Consider the following 19,451-nt stretch of genomic DNA (forward strand, 5'->3'; position numbering starts at 1 on the left):
AACACAAACAGAAGTGGGAGGGTGTGATTAGAAGATGTTCTCTGTCTTCTGTTATGAATTCAGTTGCAGCGTAGGGCCAGATAACAGCTCTGAATCAGCACTGTAACAAATAGAATTGATTTTTATCTTTTAGCGGGTTACGTGCTCCTTTATAGGGTGAGAAAATTCTCTGAGCCTCAGGCTTGCAAAATCATTTTGAAAACAACAGGATAAACCGAGAGAATTCAGCAATCTGGTCTTTAGTGTAGGTTAAATCTGGAAAGAGGTATGTGGACTTTGTTAGGGCCGTGTGAGTATTCATTCATTCATTTGAGCAAAAGTATTGTATTCAGACCATAAAATTGTAAGTTGTACTATGGTTGTAGATAATGTCTGTATGTGTAAATGCGTAGACACGTGCTGTATATGTACCAATTTATCATTATTCCATAGGATTTCATAACCTGACACACACACACACATGCACACACACACACCAAAGCATTTAAAATCACTGATACGGGGGAATTTAAGTTTGTCTATAGTGTTATTTTTTTCACATTTGGCTCAACAGCAAAATGAACATCGTTTTATTAAAAGGCAGCAGCCATACCTTGCTAAATATAATACTAGAGCGTACCCTGGTCAGCAGTTGAATTTCCATTATCAGCTCTTAAGCCCTGCGATTTTGTGTGTGTGTGAACTGCATGTGGTCTGTGTGGTCACTGCTGTCTCTGTGGGTGTCTGGCCTCAAGGAAAGCCAGGTGAGCCGGTGCTGCAGTACAGTCCCCGGTCTATTTGATGAGGAGACCTCATGCAAAATTGATGTGAACCTCAAGGTCACGAGGAGTTCATTCAGAGCATGCTCAGCTCAGCCTGTGCCTGCAGCACACCACAGCAAATAGGACTGTTCTCCTAGACACTCTCTCTCCCTTTGACTTACTGTAAGCTCCTTCTCTGCCTGATGTGGTGTTGGATTCAGTGTGTTTCACTCAGTGCACTAACATTAAGACCTCTGGCTTGCCTTTCTCTTTTACTGATACAGTAAAAGAGTTTAAGTGTTTTATTGAGTTGCCAGGTTGGAAAAAAAACTACTCTTTCAGCATTGACTCTCTGTGATTCATCTTCTCCTCTAAATCCATTTACAACAACCTATTATCACTGACAGATACAGATTACTGTAGGAACCCATAACAAATTACTTACTAGCATCAGAAACTGAAGAGAAAAACATTTTTTTGTCTTTTTTTAGTGACTTCCTCAGAGATAACTAACTTTTGCTCCTACTTGAAAGTAAGAAATGAAAACTTTACTTTGTTGCTTACTTAATATTAATAACATGTATATTAACTGTTATTAGCTGCAATTCATGCTTAATACCATAATACATTTTGTGGTAAGATAAAACCCATTTCATTTTTCTCTTACTAAGTTAGAAATCATAGAAGTTTTATGAATAACTTATAATTATTCCTCTTTGTTTCTGTACAACCTTTTGTTAATGTTAATGTCCTGAGAATGTCCTAAAATTGCCTAAAATTGAGTTATTAACATGTAAGACTCTTCATTAATGACTCATTAATCCTAGTTCATGTTTATTTATATGTATTAATGACTAAATACCTTTTACTTTTAATTTTTTTCTTATGCATTACAAACTATAGTTTTTTAATGTACAAATTACACATATAATTGATTATTTATTGATGTAAATGATGTAGTTTTTTTTTTTACTTGACAAGTTTACATTATCAGTGCCCAAAGAGCCAGATGTTTTTAATTATTAAAAATAAAAAAACTAAAGTTTGAACAGCACTCACTAAAAACAATTTGTGATTCTCTCCAACTCAAAATACACTGTAAAATCAGTCGTATTGATCAGTCCAGGTGTGAAAAAGGAACAAAAGTAAAATGAGTGGTAAGATGACGTATATCTTTCTTATTTATCCCCAGACTTGGTAAATTCTTTTGTTCGGGAGCTGAAACAGTAAATTCAGCCAACACAAATGAGAAAAACAAAGTAAAAATCCAAACAGCACAAATAAATAAGAAAAAAAAACATTATGTAAAAAAGACTCTACCGGGAAGAGTTCAATAAAACAAAATAGCAAAGCTTTCTGTGAAAGCCTTTTCAGCTGCATTGTCAATAGCAATATGCAGTGTAACCCAATTGTTTTGAATAAAGTTCAATATTGAAGTCCTCACTAGTTAAAAATATCTAATCTATAAAGCATTAGTAAACTTATCCATCATATAAAGTTCTGACTTTTTAGAAATTATTAACCGCTGTCAGTTAAATTTTGGACAGACATCGTCTGATATTGTCTTTAGTTACCATTTGCAATATGATGTTTATAGATTTTGTATGGTGACTCAATGAATGATTATGTAAATATGCAAGTAATCACTGAAATGTACACATTGATTATCAGATAATGCATCCAGGGGTTCTGCAGAAAGCAGGTGAGACTGAGACTGACTCACCTCAATTTTCTGTAATGAAATCAATTTCAAACTATTCTGTAAAATAAATTTACAGCTGGTGGACGTGAAAAGTGCAGAATTTGAATATATGCGCCCGTGGAAACAGCGTCCCACACAGCTGTGAAAGAGCACTCCATTAAGAGATAGGTACATTTCTCCTTTCTTGTCCCTTTGATGTAAAGCAGTGCAGCCTTGTTGGCTCTATAGAGGTGTTTTGTACAGTGTGTTGTGTGGATGTTCGTTCACATGTTGTTTGAGTTTGAAGATCCAGATTTTCTTCACTTACCTCTCACTGTCACCATGGGAAAAGCTGCAAGAACGGGCTCATTATTTAGCTCAAAATTGGCCTGTAATGGCAAAAAACTGACATAGCTGCATATACTGCAACAAAAACCACACTCCATTAATGCTACACAAGATGTTTAGCAGCCCTGTTACCCTTGTTGATATTTCCTTATCTTTAAATTCCATACAAAAAACCAAACACCATCCCTGTGATGACTGGTTCCCTGGGTCTGCTAATATCAAAGCATGTCTCAGATGTTTCTGCAGCACAAGTGGGTGTGTGGCTTACTGATTGTGTTGGTGGAGCAGAGGCACCATCACACCCAGCCAGCTGTCTGCTCCATGGGTGTGTGATCTGTCCAGGCTGCCCACCTTCCTTTCCCATTAAGTTCAATCATGCTGGGTTGCTGCAAGTCTGACTAGCTTCTCATCCTTTTCCATTTAACCTCCTCCCCTCTTGCACATACAATAATCCTCCCTTTGGCACAAACAGAGGAAGAATTGGGCAGTGGAGAATTCGAATGGAGGCATAAAGGGACGTCATGGAACTAAATAAATAGTAAAAAGGGGGTGTTTTCAGATATATTCTGGAAACACTCCTTGTTGTCAGTATATTCTTGTAAACCTAAGCCTTTTCATTGCAAGTTTAGAACATTTAAAAGTAATACTGTTGAAACTGTGACAAAATCAGTCAGATTAAGTGACGGGCTCAGACTGTTGGAGGAATAATAGAGGCTACGAGATGAAAGACAGCTTCGTCTTTTGTAATCTGTCAGGCAGGAAACCGGGGCGAGCCACGACCGGCTCTAAGACTGTACGAGGCATCATTCTAACTGCCTGTTAGTTTGCCTAGGAAGGAAAAAAACATTTATTGATTTTTTTCCCCCCATCATTGGAATTGTCATTTTCCAGTCCTGTCGCAGGGGCAGCCTTACAGATGACATTCGAATAACCCTTTACTTCCCAAATTCTGTGAGGAACTCTGAGTTTTCATCAGCATTAACATGCTGCGATGCTGTGTGCTGTTTTCCTCCCTGCCTCTGCATGCACCCTATAGGATTGCATCTCCTTGAAATATGTCAGACCGTAGATTTCAGTGAATTACATATGAAGTGTTTTTATTATTCAGCATGAACATTATTCAGTGTTTTGTCTCTGATGGTGGCTGTGATTAATAGCTGTCACTTCCTGAATTCCGTTTGCATGACAGAGTGTCTCGTGACCTTTCTTTGGAGGAAATGGTCTGTAGACAATGCAATATGAGAGTGTCAGAAAGCAATAAGTCAGAAACACAAAAGCACAAACAGAAAACTAATTAGAAAGCACTCAAAGAACGCATAAATCTGCCAAAGCGGCACAGTCCTTTACATTTGCAATTTTTCCACCACAAAATGTTCACACATTTTATTCTGCATTTGAATTTGCCTCAGATTGCACACACTGTAGGCATGCAGTCAAAATACTCCTTTTTCTTTCACATGTATGGTATGAAAACTTGAATGTCTACAGCCATAATGATTACTCTATGAAGCTGTGCACTTACATGTACATTTATATAGCAGGGCTTTGAGCTAAATGCTAATACCAGCATGCTATGAAAATTAGCAGCTATAATGTTTGAGTGTTTGCATGCTAACTTTAACCCATCCCATACTGGAATTCTGAGGCTTGTGTTAACATTGATAAGTGCATATTTACAACTTCTCATAAAATACACAAGAAGTATTGATTTGATTTGATTTGATTTGATTTGATTTGATTTGATTTGATTTAGACCAAGATGGAAGCACTGGCTGGTCAAACCTGAGACAGCGCTTTTGTTATGTCAGACCAGGGTTATAATAGTTTTGGATTTTACATTATAGTTTAGTTTTAGTTAGTTTTTACTTTTTTTCTCTAATTCAGTTAGTTTTAATTAGTTTTCAGAGTGGTTTTCCTCGTTTTTATTAGTTTTTATTTTTGGTTTTATGCTTAGTTTTAGTTAGTTCCAGTATTAGTTTTAGTATTTTCATACTTAATCAGGTACGCTTTAAAGATACCCTTTAAAGAAATAAATTCAGCAACCAACTGTTCACAGACAGCAGAACTACATGCTAAATGTGTGTAATATTAAGGACACACATGAACATCAACAGGGAGAAACTGCTAACAATATGAACTCCAAAACTCGATAAATTCTACAATAAACTCCCAATAAAGTTCAGCCTCAGTGCAGCAGATTAACAACAGCTACATGTGGTGTTTGACAAAAACAAACTCCTTGAAGGAGTCAGAGCTCAAATCCAGCTGCATCCTGATGTTCTCTCCACCTGATGCTGCTTCTGTTTTGGAGCTAGCTTGGTTAGATGCTTGCTGATTAGACTTGCAGGGTCTTTGCGGCCTATGTAGCCTACGGAAGTGTCCGACCTCATGTCCGCATTTATGCATGTATAGCTGGATTGCGTGTGTTAATTACCTTGTGGTTGTGTGCTGGGGGGTTTTTGGTCCTCGCTCTTTGTGCTCAGTTTTTAGGGTGCAAACATATTTGTCCCTGTTTTTTCACTTTCTTCATTTCTTCACGTCCATTCCCATAGTTTCAGCAGCTCCCTCCAGGAATTTGCTGACATTTGTGAGTCCTTATATTGATGCTTTGATTATTAGTCCTGATTGTTATTATCTGACTGATAAAGTAGCCGGAAACGCACAAGGACTAAACACAACGTTGTGGGCTGCGTTGACCCGACGAGTAGTCACGTTTCTCTGGAGGTGCAGGCCGGGTTGCCTTGTAGGATGAGAGCGGTTTCCGTAGCTGCCTTGTGTGCGCTTCTCAGGTCTACTTTGATGTTGGTGTTTTTTTTCCTGACTAAGAAGTGTTCCGTACATCATCCACAACATCATCCACAACAAGACACTCGCTGCTATCTGTGCTATCATAGTAAAAAAAAAAAAAAAAAACACCACATGGGACTCTCTGAGGAGCAGCGCGGTGTGCGCACGCACGCACATGCGCACCCATTTGCCCGACGGCGTTCCGAGCTTAAACTCGGAGAGAGGAAAAAAATGATTTCATATCAATCCACAAGACTTTTGAAAAAATAACAATATCTATAATTTCAGTTAGTTTTAGTTAGTTTTGTAAACTCACAATTCAGTTTTAGTTAGTTGTCGTTTCTTCCTTTTAATTTTAGTTTTTATTTATTTCAGTTAACGACAATGTTTTTTCAATTTCAGTTTTCGTTATTTCGTTCGTTTTCGTTAACTATAATAACCCTGTGTCAGACATATATGAAGGTTGGGACATGCAATCAGAATAATATAATCATATAAATTAAAGCAGCTGTAACCAGTCAACATTACAGTTACATTTTCAGTAATTACTTGATTAGATTTTCATTGCTTCTTTAAAATGTGGAAACAAAATCTTAAATAAAAGAAGTAATGCAGTCTGAATGCAGATATTTATGCTAGCGTTTTGTAACCTAACATGTTGTAGAGTACACAGTACACCTTTACAGTACTTTGTGTCAGTACTGCTGACCAACTGTAACCGGTGAATATTGAAATATGAATTTAATCTTTATGCAGAATTTTGAGATAATTAGCAATAATTAAAAAGAGCAACTGTAGAACATAATTTCTCTACAAGTTGCAATATTTTCAATGTTAATGTTAATTTTGAAGTGATCCAAAATTAGACTAGATTATATTTTTGTAATTTAGTAGCTTCTGTTATGCTCTTTCTGCAGTAAATGTGCTGGCTAATCATGCAACAGAGGCTGATGGGAATGTTGTCAGTTTTAAAGGGAATTCATAAACAAATCTACTGTACAGAGTAAAATTTAAAGTTATTACAATTCACCCTGATGGAGAAAATCTGCACAAAATTACAGATAAGCCAGCAGAATGTAGTTAAGTCACTGCAGTCAAAATCACAAAGTGAACATAGAGGAAAAAAGCTATAACGCTACTAAACTGCATGGCACTAATTGCTGAGATACTCAAGTATGGTGGACCTAAGTATCTCAGCTGGTGAGCAAAACAAAAACCATGGTGAAAACATCTGTCTTAATATATGAAAAAAAATTTTATGTACTCGCACTCGTAGATATTTCTTGGCCCGTGGCCTCAGTTTCCATGAAGACAACTAAATCTGTTGAATCCTTTTTTTTTTCGTGTCCAGATAAGATTTCCAGCAAATATCAGTAAAATCTTTTTTTTTTTTCAGACATCCTGCTAGCAGACTTATAAACTGTACCAATCCTCCTCTGCTGAGGTAATTAAAAATGAGATGAAATAAAATCCACTTCTTCATGCAAGTAGGAGAAAATCAATATTCACCACAGCAGATTTGCTTGGTTTTGGAAATTTGCCTAAATTAGCAGCAAAATAAAACACTTAAATGAAGTCAAACTGAAGTCTAAAGTAACAACAACTGCTTCCTTTCTTCCTAACTTGCTGCAAATGCTTTTCACATTCCTCTGTTAATAATACAGGCTCCTGCTTTTATTGCTCACCTTTTATCCTCTCAGCATGATGTGGGCAGACTGATCAAATCGATAAACGCTGCAAGTGTTCATCTCCAGGGGGCCCAGCTACTGATTGTGTTTGCGTTTTTCCAGATGGTCACTAAACGGAACACTCATTGATCTGGGGAATGACTACCGGCGTCACATGTCTGGGGGCAGCCTGATCATTAGCAACCTGGACAAGGACCAAGACACTGGGGTGTACCAGTGCACAGCTTTCAACACGTGGGGGTCCATACTCAGCCGCAGAGCCAGCCTTCAATTTGCATGTAAGTGATCCTACAATTGCTAACACGTTCCTGGCATGGTTCTGACACACTTACGACATTCTAGCATCTCTTTGTATCTGCTGTATGACAGCCTGACATGTGGGTAATATGCTCACAGCCCAGGCCTTCCTTTTCTTTTCATTTACTATTGCGATTTCTCATTTAGATTGCCTGGGAATAGATTTTCAAGAGGGGAAATGGTAATCGAATGAAATGTCAGATACAACAAACACAGTGGGTGAGGAAGCTTCTGACTGCTTCTGAACTCCATTGATTCTCATTAGTGGTTCCAGCTCTGACAGCATCTATGCTCCATCCAAACTGCCTCATATTTCACCAAGTGATACGCAAGCCCTTGTGATACAGACTTTAAAGTGGACAAACACAACTAATGTTTAAGAGGTCTTTGTGTCTATGCAATCACCAGCTACTTCTTTATGTGTAATATATACAGTGAGTGGATCAGACAGTGGCAGGATGTCTGCTGCTATAGCAGCCTGCATGTTTAAAAAGACAAAAGGCAGGCTGAGAAGTGGCGCTGTGGAGTTGGGTCCCACCTTCCATACAGCCACTGTAGAGGTACCTCTCCTCTCTTGATCAGGCCTCCTGACTATTGATCATGTCCCAAGGATAGAGAGCCTTTCACTTCCTCTCAGGAGATGGACTGCCATTATCCCTATAGCTCAGTAATGAATCTCACTCGTGGGGACTGGGTGAAGAGGAGAACTGCTTGACATTTATTGTCTTGCCTAATGCACAGTGAGGGAGGTCTAGCAGATCAGCAAGGCTGATATTCAGTTTTTCCATGTAATGAGGCCACTGCCCTAAGACAGAAATGTCGTGCTTTCTTTGCTGCTTTGCTTAGCCTTCACAATGCAGCTGCAATCACTATAAGCATACCCCCCGACCACCACCACCAGCTCATTTTCAAAACATAAAAAAAAAAAACAACTCAAAATTAATTTAAAACTGTTATTTAAAAATTCTGTCTTGATACAAACAAAGTCAAATTAATTTCGGAGATTTGGGAATTCAGAAAAAAAAAGGGGCCACTTAGATGATCACATGGTTCTCAGTCAGGTAGCTTGAGCTACCATTGGCTCTTTATATCTGTACCTCATGAATTACATATAAGCAGAAGGGAAACTGCAGCATTTATTTTCCTTTTCCAGAGTCTTCGAAAGAGTTGTGGCTTAAAAACAATAAAAGCTGGTTTTGTTAGATGATATGACCAATAACACATTATCTGCATTTGTTCATACATCCATTATTAACAATTATAGACATTTAGAGGGCCTAGGAGAGAGTCACGCTGTGGATGTTGGCATGCAAGACTCACTGGTCACTGCTAGATAATCTGTAGACAGTCAGAATGTGACGCAACTGCTCCCATAATTTAAACAATCAGGATAAATTATTGGCTTCTTTACAGCTTGTCTCATTGTCATGTTTCTGTCTTTGCCAGACTTTTATAAACAGTAGCAACGCTGGAGCAGACAGAGATAGGAATTGTATCACTGAGTACAATTTTACCACAACTACTGGAAATGATGAGCAAAAATGGAAAAATAATACCTCATACACCGAGAGAGCTGTGCTGTAGTGCCTCTGTAGCAGGTAAAGGAGCTTTGCTCGAGAGCTCAGTAGGACACAGTATATAACAGGGAATGTCTCTATGGCGCCGCCATTGCCCAGACCAATCATCGTCGAGCTGTAATGGTCACTCTCTGTAATCTCTGGGCAAGCCATTCTTGTATGGCAAAGACTGATTCTGCTTACAAAGGAATCACTGAAGCTACAGTGAGTTTGGCCTCTAGCTTTCAGACTTTACAGTGTGTGGTCAGTTCACTGCAGTGAAGCCCATTATTCTTCTTCTCAGCGAAAAGAGAAGCATATCCCCTCCAGCACTGGCTCCAGATTCATCTTCACCAATCTCAGTGCAGTTTTGTACAAAGAGAATGAGTCATCTTTTTCTCATTCACTAAGTAATTATTAGGGATTCTTTGATTCACCTTCCCCTGTTTCTAAAGGTGTTGTTAATACAATTATCAGCTGCTGTTGCTGTGATTGTTGTACAGTTGGGTCCAGTTATGTTTGAACCTTGACAATTTTTGTTCTTTTAGCTGCATAGTTACAATTACACTTGTTTGATTTGACATAAAATATTACATAAACCTTTGAGGAATTACATCCATTTTGTATATATTCCCATATTTTCAGGTGTCTACATGTACAAATTAACAGAATGGTTATGAATGGGTGTTTTTAATACCCCACAAACCTTTACCTGATGCTTGGACTGTCATGGACTGCAAGAAATAATGGGGTTTTCTTCATGATGCTTTCCTGCCTTTCATCCAAAGTCAGCTGGGATATGCTCCAGTACTCATTGTAACCCTGAATTGGATTAGCAGTGAAGAAAATGAATGAATTCCTGATTGATGCTATTCGCTTTTTGCAGAAGTCTTAAGTTCCTACTTGTTTGTGGGTCTTTCTAACTCAAGATTTAGTCTTCAGCAAGTGATATGCTGCTCCATCAGTTTCAGAGACTCCTGAGTTGGTTTTATAGCATGTTTTGGGTCACTAAAACCTTTGCTGCATTTATTTGAATCTGAGCCGTAAGTATAGCTCTGCACACCTCAGAAATAATCCAGCTGCTTCTGTCTTCTGTCAGATTATCTAGAAACACCAGTGACCCAGCGTCGTGTGTCTTTGTGTCACACTGCCCCGCTGTGTTTTACAGAGGATCTTGTATGTTTGGGATCATCCCAAGTCGTCACAGATTTTTTTCTTACCAGATTCTGAGAAAAGTTGATCTAAGTTTCAACTGTTCACAGCAGGTTGTTTTGGAGTTTTGTCGGCCTATTTTTGAGACTGATCAGAATTTTGTTCTTCATTGTGAACCTTTCGTATTTTCTCTTGTGAAGTCTTGATTTATGCCAGAGTTGTATAAGAAATACCAACCTACTGAATACTGTGCGTCTCTTGGCTGAATAGTGAAGTATTGTGTGGTTGTCCGCCACTGTTGTGTTTTTTTGTAGACATGCAGTTATGCATTCTTTTCTCTCTCAATGTCCCAAACTGTTGATTTGGCCTCTCCTAATGCTCCCACTGTCTTTCTGATATATTCACCTCTTATTAAAGCTTAAGGATGGTCTTTTTTTCACTTGCGTGCTCCTTTGACCACACGTGAATTCACAGAAAATCTTTCCAAATGTAGCTGCCACACTTGGAAGCATTTCTAGTCTGTTAACCTGCTTAATTTGGGAAGAAATAATTCAGAAATTGACCACAACTGTGGGCAAAGATTCATGCATTTTTTTTAGGCCCATATCTATTATGTAAGTGTCACTTAAATATGTTTTGGTGCACATCTAACAAAAACTTTGTCAGCGCCCACAGATTGCTCCAATACCATTCCTCAGAATCATAAATGTCATTAGAACATAGACTCTCCTAAAGGCAACCTAGTGAGATCAGGAGGCCATTGCCTCTGCCTGTATTTCAAGTCAGCTTCCTCCTCCTGTGGCCTTCTAAGTGTCCTGCCATGACTTCGCTCTGTTTGATTCCACTGCGGTCATCAGAGAGCTGCTCATTAATCTTACCAACACTCTGTCCCACTTCTCTCCATAATCTTCCTTCTCCTAATTTCCCTTATCGGTCACACTGACTTTCTTTTGTTTGTGTTTGGAAGGCTTACTCCAGGCTGTTAGCCAGAGGGTGCAGACAGAGTACAGAGCGGACTGCAGCAGCTTCCCTCCATCAGTCATGAAGCCAGGGGTGGTTTATCATCCCAGGTTTAGGTTTTGTCTGCCAGCAACTGCTCATTCATTTGCAGAGGGATAGATTGTGCTGAGAGTATTGATGGGGAAGCTAATGCTTTTAAGTGCAAGATTACACCACATTTAATAATGATGTTACTTATTGCTGCTGGCACTGCAAACTGCCATTTGTCATGCACGCTCACCACTGTTTGTTCAGTCTGTGCACAGTATTTCCTTCTCCCCCTGCTCATTGTATCTTATTTTAGCCTAATCTCTTCCTTGTGCTAAAGTGTCGTGTTGCAGGGTTAACGTCACCAAGTCAGGTCCATCTATTTCATCAGCACGCCAGATTGTCTTTAAAAGCATCAGAGGCTGTCAGGAGGTGTCCCAGGGCAATCAATGATGCCCGATTAAAGCCCCAATCCTCGAAGTGTAACATCTAAAACAGCTCGGTGATTCTGTGAAGGGAGTTTGGGAAAAACTTATGTCCCCTGTTTTCAAAATTATCTTTTTCAAAGTAACCCCTGTGAATATAGAAAATGTTTGAATCACACTTTTTGGCCAATCTGTCAGGTTTACCCTTTCTAACAGCGGCTCAGTTTTGTTTTAATGTTGTTTGTCTCATCAGACCTGGACAACTTCAAAACTCAATCAGTGAGGAGTGCTGTCAATGTCCGCGAAGGCCAAGGAGTGGTTCTGTTATGTGGACCACCGCCGCATTCTGGAGGTAAGTTTGTGTTTGTTATTTAAACATAGCTCCTCAGAATTACCTGCACTCAGTTCAAACTGCAGACTTTGATGAATAATTACTGCCTTTTTCTAAACTTAATCTAGTTTTAGACCCATTAATGTGTGCCCATGCTCTTAATAATCATGACAACGTTATTTATACAGAACACCTAGAAGCCAGTTCCCCCCTTGGGTGTATTTTTTCTTCTTCATTACTATTTTTCTAATTAAAGCCATGTTTTTCTCAAGTTCAAAAAAAAAAAAAAAATGCTCATTCACTTTCTTTCCTTGGGTGTATGAGGCTAAAGCAAGCAAGTAGTTAACCTAGCTTCAAACAAACCCGAAAACTGGAAAACAGCCCAGCGACGTCTAAAAATGACAATATTGGGAGTGCGGCATCACTAAAGTAGCTAATTACCACAGTATAATAATTTACTTATTCTGTATAAAATTGTGTGGTTATAACGGAGGTTGTGTGCTGGAACGATAACCTCCATAAAACCACAATTTGTCATTTTTACACTTGAGGTTTACAGAAATAAATATGCTAATTAGTGAGCTTCAGAGGAGCTAAAGGTGGGTTTTGTTGTCTTCGCACTGAGCCAGGCTCGCTGTCTTCACACTATTTCCAGTCTTTATGGTAAAATGAATAACACAGCGCTGTTGGCTGTTAGCCTTATATTTAAGCACCTCCACATATTTAAAAAAAAAAAAAAAAAAAAAGATGCTTTCATTGTTCAAGAGGGATGCTAAAATTGCATTTTATAAAGGAGAGGCTACAAATAGGAGATAAAGACACAGGCTACTCAGACCTAACACTCTGAGTGTCTGCAGAAAACTGAAAAAAAATGCACAATGGCTGCTGCCTAGCTTGTCACCCTCTTGATACAATAGCTTGCACGGTGGAACAACCAATTTCCTTCACAAGCGAGCAGTTTGTAGCACAGCGCATTGTACAGCTGGTCTTTGGGATAATGGGTCAAAGTGCTCTGTGAAATACAGTTTGACAGCTTTTCTCTTTGACATAGGTTTATATGCAGTTGGCTGTTGTAACCGTATCACAGTTGTGTTTTCCTGTGTTTTCAGAAGTGAATGAAAGCAAAGCTGTGCAAGTCCGCTGTCCCTGTTTTTCTTCCGTACTTCCATGCCCTGTTGCTCTCTCCCCGGCTTTCTCTCTCTCCCCTCTCTCCACCCGCTTTTGAAATTTTGAAAGCAATGATGTGCCACCTAACCTTGAACTGTATCTGACGCCTACAGTAAGAGGCATTCCTTTTGGTTTTCATTACACTTCATTGGCTTTGAAAGCTTTTTCTCCTCCCCTAACATATGCGTTATCCCTCCGCCCATATATGAAAAATTAAATAAAGTACAGTTGCAAGCAGATGTCACTGTATCGCTTTTGTACTCCAATTTAGACATTAGCTCATTCAAAGGGCTTTTTTGGCTCTTTTAATGTATCTTTCACACTTGTGTTGTGTTTTCTCTGTCACTTCACTTAACAAAGAGTTGCTTGGCAAAATGATATTACTGCCCATTATAGCCACATAGTTCAGTCCGAGGTTATGCTGAGTCTGAACTATGCGGCTGCTTTTGCCTAATCAGAAGGATCGTTGTCTCTGCATCGCTGCACCCAGCTCGGACGCTCAGTCCCATCTAGTGGGCTCACCCCCTCGGGGGCCATTGGATATGATTGACAGTCATTGCATGCACCTTTTGACTCTGAGCCCCGTACCTCTGGAGTGGCTGATTACACAGAGCATCTTCTTGCTCTTGAAAGTCTTTGCAGTGTTTTCATTGAGAAAATGACACAGAAATTCATCGTAGCGAGTCTCTCCTTTCTCGCGGTAGACCTACCATTCGCAAAGGGGCATGACAACATATTCCTACATCCGTATGCCAATCCATCCATCCCTTAATCCAGCCATTGACTTGCTATTGCCACCCATGAACTAAGGCTCTCAGGGACCCAGGGAATGGAGGCCATGTGTCAGGGGAGGGCCACTGACGCGCTGTAATCCATTTTGTTTTGCTCCCTTTCCTTAGGTCTCCTTTTTTTTTTTCTTTTTTTTTTTTTGCACTGATAGCTGTTACAGTCACCCAGTCTTGGTATGTCCTCCCAAGGAAACTGAGATAAGGGCAGGAAAATGACATGATATGCTCACATTTAAGGCCGCAGCCGAGTTCTTTTGATACAGCTGTCCCAGCAGAGGCCAATGCATTTAATATGTGTGAAATCAGCCGAGGTGTGAAAGTGGACCAGCGCTGCATAGTTCAACTGTTTCCCTTTCTCCTCCAGAACTGACATTTGCGTGGATCTTCAATGAATACCCACACTTTGTCCAACAAGACAGTCGCAGATTCATCTCTCAAGAGACAGGGAGTCTGTACATCGCCAAAGTGGAGCGCTCAGATGTGGGCAACTACACCTGTGTGGTTAACAACACTGTGACAAGGGAGAAGATCCTCAGCTCTCCCACACCACTGGTCCTCAGAAGCGATGGTAAACCTTTTAAATACAGGGGATCTTTAGTATGTATCAATTACTCATTATCATTTTTGCTTGTGCCTATCCAGTCATGCAGGGTTAGGAGAGCTGTAATCTCTGCCTGTAGGCTACATTCCTGGATTCATCGTGCTGTCAGCTTGTTAAGACCTAGGTTAATATTTAAGTTTCGATTTTTAATTTCATTCTAAAAACAATTAAATGATCATACTCACACTTAATATCTAAAAGCTGGGTCATGAAAAATCCATTTGGCTGGTGTTTATCTTCCTCCAGTTGAAGAATTTGGAACATTTTTTAATTATTAATGCTATTAATATTTGTTTACAGGCTCCGATGACATAAAATGAGAAACCCACGACTGTCAAAAAAAATCATAGATGAATTATTACAAACTGAAAGGCCAGCAAAAGGGATTATTACAAGCTTAAAACTGAGCTATAAAACAGCAATAGATGAATTGTTAACCATCAGTAAAGACGCTAATTACAAAGCTTGTCTTTTTAGAATGTGGCATAGAGTTAAATGAAAGCCGTTGGTTTCATTGGTATTCCAGAGCTTTCATGAGCTAGCTTCAAGGTTTTATTACTAGCAAAATGTCACAAATATATTCTAACTAAGTAGTGAGGAAGATGCAGTGGCATATTTTGCTCGTTTTCCTCATGGTGTGTCAGACGCTCAGCCTCATCACAGTCTTCTTCCCCCAAATCAGCTTTTACTTTGAGACTGTGGGGGTTGTGGTTGCTAATAGTAAAGGGCACAGTCCTGTCTCCCGCAAAGAAGTCATTGACCTGTCCCAATGATGTGAATAAAAATAAACTCATAAATGAAGTCACACTGCCAAGTAAGTCTTTTCCGTCTGAGTCTGATTTTTTCCTCTTTATAATGCAGACACTGGTCACTTTTGATTCATATGCATAAAGACTTTTGTGTTAGCTGTCCCACTGTGTTATTACTCTCTCTCTCTGATCCACAGCGAGTGTAATGTCTGCTGTTAATCACTGATGTAAAAAGCTTGTCATCTATTGTCTCCCTTTTGTAGGAGTAATGGGTGAATATGAACCTAAAATAGAAGTTCATTTTCCTGATTCAGTTCCAGCTGCGAAAGAATCGGCAGTGAAACTGGAATGCTTCGCTTTGGGAAAGTAAGTCTGCCTTACTGTATGCGTGTGACACAGACCGTACACTCATTCATGCATGAATTATAGCTACTCAAGACAATTTAAGAATGCACAAGTGTAGCATTACTCATGCTGATATTCATCAATCCATAGAAGCACGAGGGCCGTAACATGAAAAAGACAAGGGAGACAAGGCAGTTTGATTTGCAGGGAACAAGAATTCTCAAAGCTTTTGTTACAACTGCTTTCCTTCTGTCCTTAATCGCACTTTGATCAGAGCAAGTGACAGTTACAATCCTGGGAACTTTTTGTTCCTCTTTTAACAGCCCTGTCCCAGAAATAAGCTGGAGGAGAACAAGTGGCGTCCCTTTCCCCAGCAAAGTCAAAATGAAGAATTCAAATGCCGTCCTTGAAATCCCTAATTTCCAGCAGGAAGATGCAGGGACGTACGAGTGCATGGCAGAGAATCGCAGAGGCAAAAATGCTGCACGGGGTCGTATTTCATTCCATGGTAAGTGAGCTGTTTCAGATCGAATGACAGTGAGATGAAGGGACAAATGGAACTTATTGCTTTGCTTGACTTAAAACCTGTTTGTGTACGTTTGGGGTTTAATGTTGCCATGAAATTTCAGAGCAAGCTAAGGGTAGAAATGATAAATGACTATTTTTTCCAGAGGCTTCAGATTAATTTCTAGTTAATATTCAAATCTGTTTACCATCCTGTGTTTCTCATTTTGCTGGTAATCCACTTGTTAAGTTTAAAATTTGATTTAAATTCAAGCTTTAATGCAAGGCTGCATTTATGGTTGTATGATTTCTGGTGCAATTCTTTACTAATCCAGTGCTTCTATAATTAAAACGCATGTTTGAATAGGTAACCTTTTCATTTATTCCAAGCTAAACCTCACTGGCTCCAGACAATGGCGGACACAGCTCTTTCCATAGAGGGAAACCTCTTTTGGGAGTGTAAGGCCAGTGGAAAGCCGAAACCATCCTACAGCTGGCTGAAGAATGGGGAGCAAGTGATGGCTGATGTACGGAGATCTGTTATATTTCTTATTCTGTTCGATTTATGGTTAAGAAGCTAATGTATGCACACATTACCGATTCTATAACTAGAGCATGCTTAATAAAGCATGGCTCCATTCCCCATTCAGCACTGAGATCCTAGACTGGTTTATTTGTTAAACTATGTCAGAATCAGAATCTTTATTGTCATTGTACACAGAAGTTGCACAACGAAATTTAAAATGCATTCCTTTCTAGGTGCCTCAGACAATAAATAATAAAATAATAAAAATATGAGTGATAAAAATGATTACTAAAATACAATGCACAATAGTAAATTAACAGACGAATCTAGCCCCGATACACACACCAACGCACGCACACAATCAGCACTACCACCCCACATCACTGTCCATTTAACCACACAGAGTTCGGTTCAATGATAGCCCTGGCAGCCCTCAACATCTGATCTGTCATCATTATGCTCATCCTGAATGACCGTGAAAAAGAAATAATGTCAACGTCGCTTCTATTCGGTGTGTTTAAGAATCAAAAAAAAAAAAAGAATCAGTTTTCACCGCTGCTTACTCATTTATGTCAGGCTGAGCATACATAGAATTGTAGTAATTGCTGTTGTGCCTTTGGATATAATAGGCTGGCCTTGAGATGGATAAGCAGAACTCTTTCTCTTTCCTCCACAGAGCCGGGTACAAATTGAAAACGGGGCCGTTTCTATATCTTCTTTAAACCTTTCCGATTCTGGGATGTATCAGTGTGTGGCTGAAAACAAACATGGAATTATTTATTCCAGTGCCCAGCTAATGGTGTTAGGTAAGATTGCCTCCCTCCTCCTGCTTTTATCCTGCTTATCGTTTGATCATCGCCTGAGATAAAAACCAGCAGCCTGCTATAACTTTCCTCTGCAATCAGTCTGTGCTCGCATTTGATGTCACCATGAGCTTTGCCGGCAAAAAAATATGAATCTGATAGTGTCTCATTTTACTTTCAGTCATTTCATGTATTGATTTGGATGCTACAGATGCATTGTTTTGTGGCATTGTGCATGCTTTCTCATGTAGACAGGGTATTGATTTATTTGCAAAGCTTTGATGACTTCCATCTGAACGGCTCAATAAGAAATTCAACTCTCTTGATACATGTGATGACTTGAGTGTCCAAATGATGGTTAACAAAAACAGTGATGAGTGCAGACAGTAGTTGATGGCTCGAGACATGCTTGAGGTGGATGTTGTGTGTATGCATGTGTAGCTGGAGGGCGGGGTGACTAGCGGCAAGCTTTCAAACCAGTAGGCTTTTGTGCTGAGATTGTGCTGAGATTTCAAACTGCTCCCTCTGAAAGCTGAAGGACAGTTGATCTCAGTACAGCATGGTTGATCTGCAAAGGATCAGGTTGCCTATATATTTTTTTTTAATCTCACACCTTTTCTTTGCTCCCCCTACACACAGCTTCACCTCCTAGTTTCTCCAAAAGTCCGCTCAGGGCCTTGCTAAAAGCTCGCTCAGGCAGCGAAGTCACTCTTGAATGCAAGCCTCAGGCCTCACCCCCAGCAATTAGCCTGTGGAAGAAAGGGAATGAAATCCTGCAGAGAACTGAAAGGTAGGATAAAAGTGTATATTCCTGGCAGCTTTCATTCACATTCACTGCAAGACGACTTGCTTCAATAGCGCATTTGGCATTTGTGGAGATGCATAGAAGGAAAGGCTAATGAGAAGAACGAGAGGGTGCCCACCAGGAAAATTGCACATAGCTAATATACTGCGTGCCCCCTCGTGTGCAAATAGCTCAGTGTTAAGCATGGCGATGCCAGGTGGTCATATCAACACTGTCTGTGTTAAATAGTTAAGAAGATAAAAGCAAAGTAAATGGAGTTTCTCCTCATCTTGCAGACTGAGGAAGGAATTCAAAAATAAGAATGAAGTTACCGCACCTGTAATTATCTGTTTTATCGTGACAGACAAAGCGTTACAAGAGCTTGATTGATGCAATCACCAAACGGCAGAGACGAAAGCTTTGATGTGGAGAGCAGTCTCAATAGACAAGAAACTCTGCACACAGACACAAAGACAATGAGCCAACATCAAGCATCACTTTCAGCAGCATAGAGTGGTGCTTCATTTAGTTTGTTGTCCTTCTCTGTCAAATTTTTTTTATTGGATACACCAGAACATTTCACACTAAAGAAGTATTTAAAGGTGGAGAATTCCAAAGGCATATCAGAAGCGAGAAATTACACATTTCAGCGATCCATCTGCAGGCTTTTTGTCATCCCCACTGGCAAGAGAAGAAAAGCTTAGATAGTTACTAAGTTATCATATGTACATCAAGACTTTGGAACACACACTCACACACAACAGACAGGACAGACTGAATACAAACTCAAATGCAGGCATCCTAGTACACGAAAGAAATGCTGTATGAATCACTCCCATGCTGCCTATTGAAGAGCAGGTCTGAAAGAACAATATGAACAAGGCGTCTTGTCAAAACAGCACCAAGTCTCTTTAGTTGGCTCCAGATGGGAAGCTGCATCTATAGCGGTGGAAAATTGGTAGAATTCCCAAGCTGACTGACATTTAGCATATGTGAAGCCCACGTACTCTTTCAAGACTGGATGTATGCAGACACTGGAAGGGAAATGTTTACTCACATACGCAGTCATGCTGTAAATTGGAGCAGTGTTTAGAAAAAATTAATTTTACACACATTTTCTCACTAAATACCACTTCAGTTAAGAATTTCTTACAACCTTCTGGTTTCTATTCAAGCTTATATTTAGCTCATG

The 19,451-nt window shown here is 39.6% G+C and overlaps 1 protein-coding gene across 1 annotated transcript in view; it reads left to right on the forward strand.

The window, feature by feature from the left end:
- Nucleotides 1-19,451, forward strand: part of cntn3b (contactin 3b) — a 54,914-nt gene that overhangs the window by 17,123 nt on the left and 18,340 nt on the right. The window contains 8 exon segments of the mRNA XM_030729959.1: nt 7,347-7,522; nt 11,915-12,013; nt 14,312-14,515; nt 15,561-15,663; nt 15,966-16,150; nt 16,537-16,673; nt 17,349-17,478; nt 18,115-18,265. Coding sequence (XP_030585819.1) covers nt 7,347-7,522; nt 11,915-12,013; nt 14,312-14,515; nt 15,561-15,663; nt 15,966-16,150; nt 16,537-16,673; nt 17,349-17,478; nt 18,115-18,265 — 1,185 coding nt within the window.

This window comes from Archocentrus centrarchus, chromosome 5, assembly GCF_007364275.1.
Source record: "Archocentrus centrarchus isolate MPI-CPG fArcCen1 chromosome 5, fArcCen1, whole genome shotgun sequence".
NCBI lineage: Eukaryota > Metazoa > Chordata > Actinopteri > Cichliformes > Cichlidae > Archocentrus > Archocentrus centrarchus.